This window comes from Saccostrea cucullata, unplaced genomic scaffold (genome assembly GCF_032062105.1).
Source record: "Saccostrea cucullata isolate Sc308-1 unplaced genomic scaffold, CSIRO_AGI_Scuc_v1 ctg833, whole genome shotgun sequence".
NCBI lineage: Eukaryota > Metazoa > Mollusca > Bivalvia > Ostreida > Ostreidae > Saccostrea > Saccostrea cuccullata.
In genome coordinates, this window is record NW_026921170.1 from 1 (window position 1) to 18,728 (window position 18,728).

Below are 18,728 nucleotides of genomic sequence, written 5' to 3' on the forward strand. Positions count from 1 at the left end.
TTCTTGAACGTTCCAGAGTGGTCAACATGTTCGGTCATTTTATCTAGAACATTCTTGAATTTTGTGTATGTCCAGATTGTTCCATTAATATCATGATTTAATAATTTCTAAAATATTCTAGATTTATGATATTGTATAAATACCCTGTCAATTCAATGCATAAATATACATTGTCGTATAAGCATCATTAAGGTATTATTGGGATATATTTTCACTGGGACATTGTGTGCAGCAACGGACACTCTGATGTATGTATTTTTAGATTCTTGCTAAGTTTGTACTTTATGTTTGATATATATTTATATATTACTGTAAATAAATTATTGTTAAGTTTAAATTGTGTTAATGGCATTTCGGGTAATTCTGACCCATAACACTGACAAAGGTAACCATTACCTGGTGGTTGTGGACCGCTACTCAAACTGGCCAATCGTAGACCAGTCAGCCGTTGGAGCTCAAGGACTGAAAACTTGTCTCAGACGCATCTTTGTCACATACCGGATACCTGACGAACTTGCATCTGACGGGGGACCAGAGCTCACAGCTACGACTACAAGGCAGTTCCTCAGAGACTGGGGTGTGCATCATAGATTATCCTCAGTAGCCTTCCCTCACAGTAACTGCAGAGCAGAGATTGGAGTCAAGACAGTCAAGCGCCTTCTAATGGACAATACTAGCTCTTCTGGTGACGTTGACACAGACGCTTTCAAGCGTGCTATGCTACAATACAGAAATACACCAGACAGAGACACGAAGCTCTCACCAGCCATATGCATATTTGGTTGACCAATAAGAGACTTCATCCCAATCCCACCTGGAAAATACAAGCCTCATCCAACATGACAAAGCACATCTCTTGCCCGTGAAGAGGCATTGCGGAACAGGCATATGCAATATGCAGAAAGACTCTCGGAACATACACACAGACTACCACCTCTTTCAGATGGAGACCATGTTCGCATGCAGAACCAAATTGGACCTTTCCCTCGCAAGTGGGATAAGACAGGAGGGAGTAGTCATTGAGGTTCGCCAGTTTGACCGGTATGTCGTGCGCATTGATGGCTCCAGACGTGTAACCTTACGGAACAGGAAATTTCTTCGCAAATATATTCCAGTTCAGTTGCCACCAAAGCGACTTACCATAGAAACTGATTCTAGTGCACATCCACCATTGTCTTCCCTGTTGAGGCCTGTCACATCTCCTGCTCTCACCATGGACACAACAGTGAAGCCTGGATCAACAACACCGATGAAAACAGTCACAATGCCGGAACAGTCACCCGTGCCTGCCACGGAACCCCCATCTGAGACACCTACTCCTATCAAGGTGCAAAAACCATGCCGTCAGCTCACATACACTGAGCCAAGCACCCAAGATGCCAGCTCTCCACCAGATGTTGCCAGAGAACAACCTTGTACAGAAGCAATAGTTGCTCCACCACCAACGATTGAGCCCACACCTACCCTGCCACGACGTACCAGCCGCGTCAGGCATGCTCCAGAATGGCAAAAAGACTTTGTTTGCGAATAAACTCACACACCATGAAATTTACAATCAGTTTATGAAGTCAATAAATGCAGACTTTCAACAGTGAATTCCAGCCCCTAATTGAAAAATCATTAGTCATTGATATTATCATGTGTTAAATATCAGTCTTTTTCATTCAGTTCCTTCATTTATAAACTAAATGGACACCTCCTACCAAAAGACTTAGGGGGAGATATAGGATAATGCTACAGTTTATTATAGTTTATCAGTAGTTTGGTACTACAGTATTATTATTGTTTTCTTTTATTTTCAGATCATGATCATTGTATGACACAGTTGATAAGGAATACTTATTAAAATTACAAATAGAAAGAACTTTTATTTACCCACTGTGTGTTCTTTTCTTACAGTGGCTGGAACGTTATTGTTGACAACGTACACGAACGATCACGTTACATGCACGATTCCGCACGATTAACGCACGATTAAACCTGATACACGAACGATCCTTCACGTTCAGGATTCTACACGTTACACGATCTTACACGATTGCTAACGCAATCGCACGATTCTTCACGCAAAATAGTTCAAATTATTTAGGAATCGATATCTCCAAAACGAAATACCGCTTTATATTGATTTTGGATTCAAATAATTATCAATAAATTTATTATATCATCGACTTCGAAAAAAAAAACGGATATGGGTATTTATGGTACTAAATACATGTAAGATTTTTTTTGCTATTTTAGATAATAAATAATTTTTTAGATAATTCTCCGACAAACGTAAACGGATTTTTTTGTTCTATCAGAAGATAGTAGTAGTTGGACCGTAAAATTTGATTGAATTAAATTTCATAATATGTAGAATTGGGGATACGATTGGGAGAAAAATGGCAGCATGGAATGACTTAACTTAAAAGTTATATCTATATGTTTTCATTACTTCAATATGTTTATGAACATAAAACACGACATTGCAAATTATTGTTTTACTTTAAAAATTAATTAAAAGTAAGCTACAGAGAAAAACACGGTTAAACAAAACCCCAAAAATCATTGCCGTGCATGTACATTTGCCGACTAAACATTTATGTCAGTTTTGAAAAATATTTATTTATTTTTAAAAACATTTCTTTTTGATTATTTGAAAAAAAAAAATATCTTTCCATAATTAGCAGCAAACAAGAATGATCTTCAAAAAAATATAGTAAAACATATTAGTACGGTTTATCACAATAAGTCACGCTACTTGACGAGGACATAATATTGTACGACTTACTATATTGCTTGTTTACAAGCGATAGTTAGTTCGTTCCGCATTTAATTATGTAAACTGCGCTTAATTCCTTTTATTTGGATTAAAAAATAAAATATAAACGAAATACTTGTTTCACAGATAACATTCCAATAAAAACTTACAAAACGAAATTTACACGTTTCTAAACGCACGTTCACCATGTTCACGCACAATTAAAACCGCAAACGATTGAGTTTGTTACACGCACGATCTTGCACGTTACACGAACGATCACGCACGATAAACGAACGATTCTACACGATTGGTTTGCCAACAATAACGTTCCAGCCACTGTAGGAAGATGCCCATCATTTGACACTGAAAGTTTTGAAATTCTGTAAATAATAAACTTGAAATAAATCATTTCATTAAGATTAGACAAAAACTAAAAATTTCTATAAAAAATATTTATGATATAAATACCCCCATCTGGATATTTGACATCTGCATTATAAGTGGTGATGTATTGAAATCTAAAATAAACTGTGGATGTAATGAGCCACCTTAATTGCAATTGACTTGACTTCCGTCAAAAATGCTGCGGCTGCCGAAATATCAAATGTATACTTTTTCATGGTCTCTTAAGGGTTTGCTTTTGTGTTAAATATGTTAATAAATACTTCTTGCTTTTTCATAAAACTTAACCCATGGCACCTTCTATTGTAAAGCTGTCGTGAAATATATTCAATTTTGTTGTCAATTGCAATGTCTTGCAGCAGCAATGTGCATATAACACTTGCAGGACTGCACAGCTGCAGGTCTAATAAAACAAAAACATGACATTTGTCGTATACCTACAGATAGTTGAACGTCATGGGTACAACTATTTGTTTTGTCCTTAGCAATTATATGCATCTTTTTTCTATAGTTGTATGTTTTTCACCACCTAGGCATGTCTACCATGCGAAATCGGTGGGCTGCCATTCTCATGATTCCGGAATTGAAAACAATCGAATATCTCTGTAATCTGTTGTCTCTAGTGCCCCAATTACACAAAACAATTGTAGAGAGATATCTCTTAAAACATGTTCATGAGTTGAAAGTATCGATCGACATATTTAATACTGTGTTTTCTAAGAGTTACATAGATGTTTACATTATATCATAGAATTCTTCTTCTTGGATTTTACAATGGACCTGATAAATAAATACGCGCCCAGTCTTAGCAGTTCCGATTAAAGTTAACCCCTGTTATTTCTTTTGCAGGTAAGGCTATAAAATACTTTTTGTTAAATAAGTATATAAAACCTACAGGTACAGTGTGATGTCAAAGTTTTTTAACAATATTGCACGAAAATAAAGAACTATATTCGCTATGCGTAGTTTATTCCTGAAGTCTGTCATGCGATATTCGGCTAAAGTGAAAGTAGGAGTTGGTAAGTAGAATTTTTGTGTTTATTGTGAATTATGAGCCTTATCTCAGATATCTTACATAACTCCTAGTGTCAGTAATACATTTTGAGTATGACAAAGCCTGTGATCTAGTGCACATCAATTTTAAATAGGTTAAACATTATACGGATGATCCAAAAATTTCCACGTGGTTCTTGCAGACCACGATTAGATAGCGAGGAACTAATAAATGTTACTTTGTTTCAAAATACCAAAAGTTTTCGAATTTGTTTCCAAATACTGTGAACATTGGTGAAGTTAAAAACAGGGCTTCAAAAATTATGAGTAGAGTAAATTTGGTTTCATTAATGAGGGATTAATACTTGTGTAAGATCGGATCATCCTTCATTGAGCCTCCGTCACTCAATGTTAAATGTCCAATGACGGCTACCTGAAACGGCTCTACGTAGTAAACAAATATGGTAAATCAGTTGTGTAACTTGTAAAGGAAAATTTTGATATTCAAATGTTATTTCTTTTTTGCTGTATTTTTTTTGTGAAAAGAGGTGCACATGGTGCAAGTATTATAATTCTTTATATAATGATATTCACATTTGATTGTACTATTTATATACAAGTCATTTTGGACCATACTCATTCTGATTTGCTAATGATGTTCGAGATATTGAAGCAAACCTCTATTCTTTTAAGACCTCAGTGATAAAAATTTTTGGGATGCATTTTCAGTAAATAAAAACCATTCAGTCAAAACACTGACACCGTTCAACAAAGACAGTTATACTAATATTATTTAATAGCTAGATTTAACTTAAAGAACTTCCTTCGAACTTTTTAATAAAATTTATTGTAACTATGTTTACCATGTTTATAGAATGCCTTGTTTCACTAAAAAGAACATTGCTCAGATATTTTCTCTGGACTACCAATTTCTGTACTTCAAGTGATGCCTGTGTTGCAGCCCTCCCAAGAACCTCCCTTGTAGGTGTTCTTTAATAAGGTATGAGATGAGTTTTATATCATAATGAGATGATTCTGTAAATTTTACCCGAGGGTTTAACACAGTATAATGTACTAGCTGTTATATCACAGTGAGCTTATTAGTCAGTTTCATTTTGTATTATTGAATTCAAATGTTCTTCTATGTGTATAGAATGGAAGAATGTATAATTTTTATGATGAGAAATGTATATGCAGTTGGATGAAAAGAGAGATGTTGTTTAAATAAATTTTGTATACGTGTCCATCAAATTGCCTCAAGCCATGGTCAGAGTCTGCCTACAGCTCTCTCTTACAGTGCAAGAACTAACTTTGTTTCAGCATCGATGGTATTTAAATGCTTTCTTTGCTTGCTGATGCTGATATTGGCAATGCTTAGCAGCTAGCTGTTTTTTAAAATGCTTATCCTGATGCTAGGTGGTTGCTGAATTAGAGCTGATGCAGATGCTTATTTTGCTGATGCAGATGCTGATTTATGTAACAAAAATAGTTCCTTGTACTGTACCCATGGCTGCTTGAGCAAGTAAATTAATAATCAAGCCATATGTAGGCCTATAACATCATGTTATAAATCAATGTACATGTATATTGCATTGACCTTAACAGTAAACAACAAATGTTCGGTAAATAGTCTGGATGAAGAAAATAAGGTCACATCAGAGATTATTTTTAAGTAAAAAAAAATCTTCAATCTCTTTTGGGAGGGACTGTTTCTGATCATCATCTTGTAGCTTACTAACAGTAACACATGTCATTATATCAGGTTTTTAAAATTCTGCTATCAAATCCTGATCTTGTCATTTAACCTTAAGATTTTGTACTGAAACTTGTTTGCCTCATTAATATGAACATGATCTTATATGCTTGTCTCATTTACTTCCCAAAGAAGAATGACATGATCACCAGTTGAGTTTACCTTGATCTTATTTATGGCTGACCTCTTTGTATACAAATTAGAATATTTATCTCTAGTATATGGATTAAACAAATGTGATCTACACAATTGTAAATTAAAATGAGAAACACATGTATATTCAATGCAACAAACAGTTTTGGCAAATATTTACAATGTTACCATAATTGCTGAGGGATGTGTAACCTTTGACCCTGAAATATACTTGTCTATCTTTCAATGCTTCTTTCTTAGTCATGATGTATAGATTTATCATCCAATTCAATTTTCTTTGATAGTGATACTGTATTGGTTTTTTAGTGTTATGTTATATTATTTTACAGATTTCAAAGATAAAGAGGAAATGGTTCTAATGATAGAGATTGTCCATGTTGGTTTGTCTCAATCTTTTGAAAAACAGTGTTGGAGAAAATATCAGCAACATATGAAGACTCTGATCTAATTTATTACAATGTGACCTGAAAGTTATTTGATTTTATGGTAGTATTTACAGATGCATTGAACTTTCCGAACATCGTTGAAAAAGATCATATGATGACAATAAACAAAAATACATATATGAACTTTCCACAAGTTTCCAATGAAGAACATTTTGGGATCTTGGAAAGGATATTATAATTTGATTTTTTACCTAATTTTTATGTGTTCTTGTGCAGTGCATTAAATGCACAACATGTTTTTAAATCAGACTTTTGAAACCAGTGCTGAGAACAGAGGTCTTAGATATCCTCATACTGCAGTTATACTGTTAAGATTGAAGTTTATTTTTAAAATTATACCTTAATTATATCGGCAAAGAAACTTAAAAAAAAAAATTAGTCAAACTTGTATATGCTGGTTTTAACATGTTAAAAGAAATATAATATTCTGGAAGTGATGAAATTTTTTTTTAAAAAGTTCATTTATCATCCTTTTGTTTTGTTCTTCTTTGTGAATTTTTTTTTACAATAATCAAAGACATTTTAATATCTTAATTAAGTCATCATTGCAAAAGGCTGTATGGAGCTTTTCTGATCAAAGGGTCTCTGGTGTCTGTTTATTTGTCATCCGTGAAAATTAAACCCTAAACTATGGTATCAAAGTCTTGCATGGGAATGTGTAGTAAAAAATGGTCCTTTAACAAGCAACAGGGTAATGATTTACTCATAATTAAATGTGAGCATTCTCAAAAATAGTGAAGATTCAAGTTGGTCTAAATCATGGACCAGACCTAATATTAATAATATTAAAATATTTCCCATTTGTATTTTCATTTTTTTTCTTCTTCTGGGATCAGATTATATATAACTGGTCAATGCATGTACAGGGGCGGATACAGGATTTGTGGTTAGGGGGGCGTGGATAAATTTGTTGAGGCAAGGGTTCTGGGGGCCGCCTTAAGGCCCCCAGTGGGTTCAGGGCAAAGCCCTGGTGGGGGCCCAGGGGGCGAAGCCCCCGAAAGCTCCCGGGTTTTTGTGTATTTTATGCCCTGTTCACACGAGAAGTTTAATTCGCAGTAAATTAATGCGAAGTAAGCTAATGCGAATCAAACTAATGCGAATTAAATTGCGTTCACACGACAGCTAATGCGAAGTAAACTAATGCGAATTAAAATTTTACTTCAACAGCCAGGCGTCAGGAAGGCTATTATGATGTCGTTTGAAAATCACGTCAGCTTATGCAGAAGCAGATGCATTTGACATAATGTCACAGTGTCTGGAGACATATTTTAGTGATTAACACATTTTTTTCTTAGTTTTTCACTCAAAAATAGCACAAATAATTAAAACTGACCACCGACTTGATGCATTTGACTTAATTTTGCCATTACGCATGCCCCAAAATTTAATTCGAATTAGCTTCGCTTAGCGTTCACACGGAGCTAATGCGAAGTAATTTAATGTGAAGTAAACTAATGCGAAGTAAACTAATTCGCATTAAATTCTCCGTGTGAACGCTAAGCGAATCTAATTTGCAGTAAACTTATGTTTAATTCGAATTAAACTCTCCGTGTGAACAGGGCATTAGAGTAAAACCAGGCACAATAATAGTGCATATTTTTCAATTATTTTTGTTAAAAGTGGCATACATGCAGGTCCAGATGTTTGAATAATAATTGTATTGAATGTTTCTCAATTCTCATTGTATTGTAACACATGCCACTATAATAAACTTTACTTACTTATTACTACTGGGGTATTTAATAGTGGTATTGGTTAGTGATGTACCAAAGTAGGACGTGTTTAATACTAGTCATATTATACTTTGAATGGTGGGGGCCCAGCCGGAAGCTCCTGGATTTTTGTGTATTTTAAGAGTAAAACCAGGCAGAATACATGTAATAGTGGTTTGGTTAGTTTTGTACCAAAATGTGGCATTATAAATATTAGTCAAATCATAATATGAAAATTTTAGGGGGGGGGGTGCGCCCCCCACGCCCCCCCCCCCCTTAAATCCGCCAGTGATGTATACATACATGTGGGGAAAAACCAGTAAACATTTTTCTTCCGAATAAGCATTGTTAGCCATATTAATGATGAAATTTGCTCATGTTGTGGAATCAATTTTGGATTAGATGTGGTCTTATGACCCCTAAGTGGGGCCAAAATATTGGCCCATATTTGTTTTTCATGAGAATTAAGGGGGATAAGAATGTTGTAGAAATCTTAAGAACACCAATATGACTCAGTAGTAAACATTATGGGCCAAGTGTCATTTAAATTGCACATTTTCATTACCCTACAGATTGTTAATCTCTTATTTAGTATATTTTTTTAAGGAGAAAATTAATTGTCTAACATTAATTTCCCTGTTTTGTACACACCTTAGAGTAATCCTTTAGATAAATTTGGGCTTTCATATAAAGTGCTATTTATAGAACAACAGTGAGTCTCTTTAATTCTATTTCTAACACATTGCCATGTGGTTGGCACTACTTTCATGGCTAACATTTTCTTGTTGAACTGACAAGTGTGCATTTAAAGAATTGTACCTGTTGCAGTCAGTTTTCATTTAAAACAATGGTTCTTCACAAATAGTTGTAGCCTCTTTGTTTATTTAACTATTTCATAATTTTTTGGATTTTTTAATGCACTGCTAAAACCTGTGGCTGCGCAGTCCTGCAGGTGTTTTGTGCACTTCATAGCTGCAAACTACTGCAAGTGTCAATGTAGCTGCATATACCCAAAGATGGTTTTCATTATGAAGATGAAATGGACCAGTTTTCAAGTGTTGGCAAGGCTTATTTTTAAAGATATTAAGGTTTCTATTTTCAGTTAGTCTCACTTGGCTGCACACAATAGCAAACCCTTAAGGCCCTTTCACAATTGGCGCACGAGCAGAAGCGACACATTATTCGTGCGACCCAATATTTTTTTTTATGATCGTAAACTGTTGTCAAAATAATCGCATATGAAAAAAGTGTTAGTACGAAACTTGCACGATCTAAAGCGACTGTTGTGCATTAAATCTTGCGATTTATCATGCGTCTATATGCGACTGTTGTAGAATGAAAGCGAGTGTTGTAAGATTATGCGATAGGGTTGCACGACTGATCAGGTAATCGGACGATTGAATGTGCGACAATACGACTGTTCGTGCGCTCATGCATTCCATAGTACGAATGTTCGTGCGAGTCTGAGGGCCGGGTATATATACGAGGGTTGATCCAAAAGTAATTTCACTGTGTCCATATCTTTAATATTTGGCGTCATATTATCAAATATTATGCACCAAAAGATGCATAAACAGAAATATAATCAAAATTGAAAATTTCATTTAATAATGTTCAATTGAATTCATTTTATAGATGTTAAAAACAGTAAATATAGGGGGTGTTGCCGCGTCACAACTAAACGTCACGTTTTAAAGTTAATATTGTTAGAATGAAAAAAGACAAACACATTTAAAAAGCATCTAAAAGATCGTCTAATCGTGCAATATTTTAAAAGACAAAATTAACGACATTTTCTAATCTTTAGTTAAAAATTAAATGGCAACATTGTTTTTTTTTCATCATAAACAGTATTGTTTATATCAGATGTATTGCAGAAAGGAAATGTCGAAATGGAATAAAACACCGAAACGAGTTGTAATGTATTTTTACCTTCAAAATCGGGAAATCATGAGTAGAAACAGTTATGATGGTAAATCAAACTCGCAGAGAAAAGAATGTTAACGAGAGACTTGTTTATAGATGGTTTCAAAGATTTTGGGCGGGTAATAGGTAAATAAATGATCATTTGGGGACAGAAATACCGAAATATATTTAGGTGCGGCGACTACCATAATCGCACTTAGTGTTTAATTTGATATTTTGAAAAGTATAAATAATTTTAATTTGAATTTTTCAGGACAGATTTAAAATAAAAATAGCTTCCATCATGTGAAATTTTGTTAATTTACGTCGACTAGGAGAAATTTTATCGAAGTTGTGACATTACTTTTGGACCAACCCTCGTACCACCCGTTTCCGACGCTCTTCAGTCGACATAGTGAAGATACTTATAATTATACACGGTATAATGTATACCTGTTGCAAAGCATGGCAATTGAAGGTGATAAATCAAGCAATGATAGTAAAACGTTGCAAGATTACATGAGACATGTTGAGTAACAGTCTCATGGTCACAAAACACACGCAAAGACAGCTGCAATTCATCTTACGATCTTTAAAAATCATGCATCACTCTTACGAGTACATAAAACGTTGTAAGACGTTCGTACTAATATTCGTTCGTTGAATTGCGATAATTGGGATCGCATTTGGTCGCGTCTGAATGGTGTGCATGTTGAGTATTTTGAGGAGACTTGATGCGACCTCTAAAACACATGCAATGAATGCGAGACATCGTGCAACGTATGCGATAGCTCGTGTGAAGCTAAAATTTTCCCTTCGGAAAGTGTTGTAAACAGCTCGTGCGCCAATTGTGAAAGGGCCTTTAAATGCATTTCAGAAGGTAGATAATGCTACGGCAGCCGCCACCAGGAATATTATGCCAGATAACTATCGGGGGCTGCAGTATAATTTTGCAAGACTTTTTTTCTCTCTCTGAAGCACCTAAAGGCTCCCAAAGGTAGTTTTTTTTTAACTATCATGTATCTACAATACCTTTTATTGTTTTTATTTTTTTCTGCACTTATTTATCATCATGAAAAAAGTCATGATTCATAAATATTTTAGTTCTTGTTGACGTGTACATTAATCTGTTTTAGTCCCTATTATTGAAAAAGTTCTCTATTGTGAAGAAATTCATAAGAATAAAACACCCAGAGTAAGCCCCTATATTTAAATACACAAGACGAAGCGACAAAGCCACGCATTCCGGTTTCTTTAGAAACTTAATCAGATTGGGTTTTACTTGCCAGATCTAGAATTTATTTGAGGTAAGTGATGATGTTCATGCTGATCATAGCATAAGTAATATAGTTTAGATTTAAGCATATGCTGAACAATGACAACTTGTTACTGAAGTTCAAGTAAAAACTGCGAAACATATTATTCACAACAGACAACGCCCTAAAACATTCTTCATTATTTCTGTAAGAATGCATTTTGCAGAAACAAATGATTCTGGAATGTTTTCCTGTTAACTAGAACAGGCCTAGTACTTAAAGTTATTAATTTAGTTAGAAAATGTTTTATTTTTCTAATATTCTGTACTTTTTTTTAAATATTTCAGATCCACAAATGTGTATTTTAAAAACGACATTCTAGAATTACTGACCTAGATTGCGCCGAGGCGTTTAAACTGCGTTTTGAAATGAAATATATAAGCGATGATACAATTGTGTCACCAACCAACATTAAAGTTCAAGGTGTATAAGCTCGGTTACCCATTAACAAAAGCATTTTGTGGCAAAAAGGATGTAAACAATTTTGTTTGATAGAATAGCTTTTGTACTGGCATATTGTAGCTGCCAAAATACATGTATTGTAAAATAAGCGAACCTCATGAAAATTTACATTTTTAAACATAGTCGTCATATTTTCAAATCACCATTTTTTTATATTTCTATTTAAGAGCACAGGTGCTTGGGGACAGAACCCCCCTCCCCCTTGCAATACAGACCCCCGGGCATGTTAGACTTTTTTCACATAAATTATATATGGATGGCACATCTGTGCTATAATCAATCCTATCAATGCAGAAAATTTGCTTAAACTGACATTTTAAAAAAATATCTACCCCCTCTATAAATTATATAGAGAATGTAGGGAAGATTTAATAGAACGTTTATTTTAGGTAATTTTTCGATTTGCTGGTATAGATCTTATCACAAATATGGCAATGAAAGATTTTTAATGAGAAAAAAGTCCAGGTGTCTATATCGAAAGGGGGCGGGGGGGGGGGGGGTCCTGTCCTCAAGCACCTGTGTTTAAGAGTACATGTACTGTAAAATAACAGTAGATCTGGAATTTATGTTTTGTAATTTTTGTATATCTTCTTTGAATAGTGCAAGAAAAAAAAAAATCATAAATTTATATCTTCCCAAAGCCCCTGGCAATGCATGCTGAATTTTTGTCTATGAACATCTGATGAGACTATACTCTTGAATTAAGAATATCTTTATTTGTTTCTGTATCTCTGGAATATATTAACTACATTTTTAATATACATTGTATCATTTTCTTTGCAACAATTATTCTTACACAGTGTTTCAAAGCAATTAAAACAATTAGAAATTAATCCAGCTTTATGCTTCAGTCTTTTGTTATTATACATTGTACTGAAGTTATTTACAGTTTCTTTTGGTCTTGCAGACAGGTCAAGTCAACATTAAAATGATCGACAGACCTACCTTTGCGATAGCCTTACTTCTATCATTGGTATGTTTAAACAGTTGACATTTGATTCATATATAAAACATTTTCTTCAAATAAAAAAAAACGATTATTTTCATATTTATTTACTTTATTTATTTATTTATTTCGTAGTCCTATGTAAGATATACATGTGCTGACACTACAACTTGCAAAGGCATAGAACAATCGGTAAAATATGTCAACAGTTGTCCTAAAAGTAAAGAAGAATGGTATCGCAAAGATTCTCTTAAAAAATGTTCCCGATTTCAAGAACAGTGCAGGGATGCTAAAGAATTATTTTATCACTGCGTGATAAATACTCATGGCAACGAGACTTTAGAGGTCTGTGTTCCAAGAATTCTAATAGTAGGTAAGTCAACAACTGCAAATACAGACTTAAGATGATGATGACATGAGAAGCTTTTTAAGATGTTTTAATTTGATATAAAAGAGTTGATATAAAAATACAAGGGGCCAGAATGGTATTTTTCCCCTGTATTTCATAGAGGAAAGTATAGATAACGTTCCTTAATGACCTTGATCACCTAGTTTTATGGACAATGATTATAATTTTGTTAAATATTGGCTATACTTCAGATTTAATGAATGATTTCTAACCCCTCAGCAGTATAAGCTTTCTCTATCATATTTACTCTAGTCGGTATTTTTTATTGAATTTTTATGTGTCCGGATTGAGAGATCTGGGGCGTATATAGTTGTTAGCTCACCTGAGCCGAAGGCTCAAGTGAGCTTTTCTGATCAAAATTTGTCCGTTGTCTGTCGTCGTTGTCGTTGTCGTTGTCGTCGTAAACTTTTCACATTTTCATCTTCTTCTCAAGAACCACTGGGCCAATTTCAACAAAACTTGGCACAAAATATCCTTGGGTGAAGGGGATTCAAGTTTGTTCAAATAAAGGGCCACGCCCTTTTCCAAGGGGAGATAATCATGAATTTGTTAAAAATTAATGGCATTTTTAAAAAATGCTCTTCTCCAGAACCGCTGGGCCAGGAAAGATGAAACTCACATGGAAGCAACCTCGGGTAGTGTAGATTCAAGTTAGTTCAAATCATGACCCCCGGGGCAAGGGTGGGGCCAAAATGGTCGACCCTATTTTTACATAGGAATATATAAGAAAAATCTTCTTTTCAAGAACCACCAGGATAGGAAAGATGAAACTCATGTGGAATCATTATCAGGTAGTGTAGATTCTAGTTTGTTCTTATCATGACCCCTGGGGCAAGGGTGGGGCCAAAATGGCCGACCCAAGTTTTACATAGGAATATATAGGAAAAATCTTTAAAAATCTTCTTCCCCAGAACCACAGGGCCAGGAAAGATGAAACTCATGTGGAATCATCCTCAGGTAGAGCAGATTTAAGTTTGTTCAAATCATGACCCCCGGGGCAAGGGTGGGGCCAAAATGGTCGACCCTAGTTTTACATAGGAATATATAAGAAAAATCTTCTTTTCCAGAACCACTGGGCCAGGAAAGATGAAACTCATGTGGAATCATTATCAGGTAGTGTAGATTCTAGTTTGTTCAAATCATGACCCCTGGGGCTAGGGTGGGGCCAAAATGGTCGACCCAAGTTTTACATAGGAATATATAGGAAAAATCTTTAAAAATCTTCTTCTCCAGAACCACTGGGCCAGGAAAGATGAAACTCATGTGGAATCATCCTCAGGTAGTGTAGATTCAAGTTTGTTCAAATCATGACCCCCGGGGCTAGGGTGGGGCCAAAATGGCCGACCCAAGTTTTACATAGGAATATATAGGAAAAATCTTTAAAAATCTTCTTCTCCAGAACCACTCCGCCAGGAAAGATGAAACTCATGTGGAATCATCCTCAGGTAGAGGAGATTTAAATTTGTTCAAATCATGATCCCCGGGGCAAAGGTGGAGCCAAAATGGGCGACCCATGTTTTACATAGGAATATATAGGAAAAATCTTTAAAAATCTTCTTCTCCAGAACCACTGGGCCAGGAAAGATGAAACTCACGTGGAATCGTCCTCAGGTAGTGTAGATTCAAGTTTGTTCAAATCATGACCCCCGGGGCTAGGGTGGGGCTAAAATGGTCGACCCAAGTTTTACATAGGAATATATTGGAAAAATCTTTAAAAATCTTCTTCTCCAGAACCACAGGGCCAGGAAAGATGAAACTCATGTGGAATCATCATCAGGTAGAACAGATTTTAATTTGTTCAAATCATGACCCCCGGGGCTAGGGTGGGGCCAAAATGGCCGACCCAAGTTTTACATAGAGATATATAGGGAAACCTTTCAAAAGCTTTTTTACAAGTACTTCAAAGCTATGATTAGTGATATTTATATGGAATCATCCTCAGGTAGTGTAGATTCTAGTTTGTTCAAATGATAAACGCCTGGAGGGGTGGGGTGGGGTGGGTGGGAGTAAATTCAAGCCTGATGTGCTCAGGTGAGCGCTGTGGCCCCTGGGCCTCTTGTTTTTGTTCCGTCTGTCTGTTTGTTTGTCTGCAAACGAGAACCTTTGCCATAAATTTTGAACCATGAAAGATAGAGACTTTATTTTTGGTATGCATACTCCACTTATTAAGTTCTTTCAAATGACACCACGGTTAATGGCTTGTGACCTTGACTGTGACCTTTGTGCTGTATGTAAAAATAGCTTTTTATATGCAAACCTTAAACTTCGCCATAACTTTTGAACCATGAAAGTTGAGAAATTTATATTTAATATGCATACCCCACTTATTCAGCTCTTTCTTTCAAATGACACCAAGGTCAATGGCCTTGTGACTTTGACTGTGACCTATACGGTAAACATAGTTTTTTCGCTCCTTTGTCATAACTTTCGAACCATAGAAAATAGTGACTTAATATTTAGTATGCATAAACGTGTGACCTTTACTGTGACCAGTATACTAAAAATAGTTTGTTCGTACATTTGCCATATTTTTTTTAAACCAAAGAGATAGAGACTTCAAATTAGTATCCATACTTAACTTATCAATTTCTTTCAAACGACACCAAGGTCAATGGCCTTGTGAGTGTGACATATAAGCTAAAAATAGTTTTTTAAAAGTTTTGTTGCCGATGGGGTTATAGTGTTTCACAAGCACATCTTGGTTTTTTTTTTTTTTTTTTTTTTTTAAATGCGCATATTTAATAAATCTACGGTAAACACTTTTTTTTCTCTTTTCCCCCCCTTAAACAGCGTGTTAAATTTGCAGATGTACATGTATATATATATTGTCTAAGTAAGTACGAGTGAAGTGCAGAATGTTGTAGATATGAAAAGGATTTTGTGCAATATTTGCTAAATTTGAAAACATGCAATTGATTAAAGAACACGGAAATTTAGCATTTAAAATATTTAGGTTATTCATAATATATTAATGAAATATGCTATATAATTGTACAAGTAGATTTATCTAAGTATTATTTTAAGACATAAATATCTTGTTTACAAGTAAAAGCGACCTTCTTCTAATGTAGAGTATCATACAGATACATATTGTCGTTTAGTATTTATTGCATTTTTACCCGTGAAATACTGTAATTAATTCATTGAATAAAAATGATATCCTGTCACACTGTGAAAAGATATCAAAATGATATCCTATCACAGTGTGATGAATATCGGTAGTGCGATTTCCCTTCCCATAGCAAAGATTGCTGTAAAAAATCTTTCTTGACCCAATACAAGATAGATGAAAATAAATAAACCACTCTAACAGCGAATAAAACTGTTAAAATTACCAAAAATATGTTGCTAAATCCATGTTTACAGTGTTTTCACTTCACATAGCTATGACGTCTCAACCGCTAAACTATGACGTCACGAGCCTATGACTGTATAACAAAAAGACAGAGACAAAGGAAAAATCAAAGAATTTTATTTTAAAAATGTAATAAACAGAAAATTCAATGTTTTGTAGTTGAATATGGAATTTATTTCACTCGTGAGACAGGATTTTTGATATTTTCACCCATGCTTCGCACTCTTGAAAATATTAAAAATCCTGTACCACTCGTTAAATAAATTCCATATTCAACTACAAAACATTGAATATCCCCTATTTATTTTTAAATCATTTAAAGACAATATCTTTTAAAATAGTGTAAGTAATTTTTAAACAATTATTATGGTGTCAACAGGAAACAAGTGTGCTGAATATAATGTACGGGGAAAAGTTTTACAGACCAGTGAATATATTAGCTGCAGCCCATCGTGTCCACCTTCATACGAGTCTACAGATGCCTATGAATGTAAGTTCATGGTATGACAAGATCCAAGAGAGAGAGAGAGAGAGAGAGAGAGAGAGAGAGAGAGAGAGAGAGAGAGAGAGAAAGAGAGAGAGAGAGACTTCTATTGAGAACAATTTGTTCCACAGGGTTCTTACTACATGTAACAATGTTATGTAAGATATCAATTCCTTGCACAATATTAGAATTTCATAATGCAAGTTCATGTAGTTTTAATGGTAACGGGGACCGTTGCAGAAGTTTATTCACCCAAACTCTTCTTTTCGTGCCATATTCTAATAAGATTTTTTTTTCAATATGCTCAGTATCGGGGAATTTCATAAAGTGCAGTAAAACACGTTTAGTACGATGACAAATGTTGCAAATTGACGGATATATTGAATGTATCTTAATTCCTCAGCAGTACACTGTATAAATAAATCAAAAGGTCCTAATGGCTTTGTTCTAATCGTCCTTTTTTATTATTACAGCTACAATAATATTAACTATTTTTCATTTAACGCATGCTGATCGAATATTGTTTAAACGTTAAAACATATTTTTATATCCTGAGAATAAAATTTAAAAATCGTAAGAATCTAGGTGTTCGCAGGTACGATAAGGCTTTCCAGAGAATATTGCAGTGTGCTCTGTGCATTTACTTCTTTGAACTACAAATTCATGACGTCAAAATTGAAAATGACGTCAAGTCATTGCAAATTTGAGCTGTAATGAGGGGGAGAGTGTCATAAACCTTATGTCTTTTTCAATCTGCATATAAAGATGCATAAAATCTAGTTTAAAATGAATATGTTTAATTCATTTTTTAAAGAAAATATGTTATATCCGAACAATTAAGATAACTTTGTCTAATTACTCTGGTGGAAAAGTCAGCGTGATCAAAATACAGACGAAAATATACGTTTGACAATTACCCTTTTTAATTCTCGAGGATAGAGGCAGAATTCATAATATGTATATAAAAGAGCCGGGCGCAGATCTATAATGAGGATTAATTTGAGATGTTTTGTGAAAATTTGTAAGAGGAGTCTCCATTCTAAATAAATACTGTTTGGAAAAAATGTATGATGGCTCTGTTTGAAAACAGATGACGATATTGAGCGGAAAATACCCTCAGATTTGTCGGTAAGTTGAAGTTAGTGTATGTTTCTTATATACGCGTATCCTTACTTTATGATTTCAGAAGCATTTCATCAACAATCTTAAAAGTTTCATTTTTTTCAATTTTATTGCAGATTTCTGGTGCACACTCTTGCAAAACGTTTGCGCAAAAAGCATTCGTTCTGCAAATCTACGTTACATGACCCGTAAAATGGTTTCACTTTAATCGCTTCATCGGGCTTCGTCACTTCGGGAGACATTATAATGGGTACACCACGCGGCTTATTCCGTCAAGTTGAGAATTGTCACCGAGTGGCATTTCAGCACATACATGTAACTTGGCCTTTTGCGTTACTTTTAGAAATCTCAGAAAAGTGATGCTCTAAATACTTTTTAAAGTGATGCTCAAAAAATACATGTATAATATAAAACTAAATATTATGCGATATGTAAGAGAGAAGATGGCGGATGCGAAACAATCTTTGAATTCTCTTCTTCTAATGGAGTTGTTTTTTAATAGGAGCAGATATTTTTTTTATGAA

At 34.6% G+C, this 18,728-nt stretch overlaps 1 protein-coding gene and 1 long non-coding RNA gene across 2 annotated transcripts; both read left to right on the top strand.

The window, feature by feature from the left end:
- Positions 1-385: 385 nt before the first annotated feature.
- On the top strand, positions 386-786 carry LOC134259340 (uncharacterized; the record flags this gene model as incomplete). The annotated part of the gene is made up of 1 exon (XM_062741932.1): positions 386-786. A coding segment is annotated over one exon (401 nt), but the record flags the coding sequence as incomplete, so codon positions are not given.
- Positions 787-4,126: 3,340 nt separating this feature from the next.
- LOC134259335 (uncharacterized) lies at positions 4,127-6,787 on the top strand. The gene is made up of 3 exons (XR_009990331.1): positions 4,127-4,167; positions 5,016-5,141; positions 6,377-6,787. It is a non-coding gene; the product is annotated as an uncharacterized LOC134259335 (long non-coding RNA).
- The last annotated feature ends 11,941 nt before the right edge of the window (positions 6,788-18,728 follow it).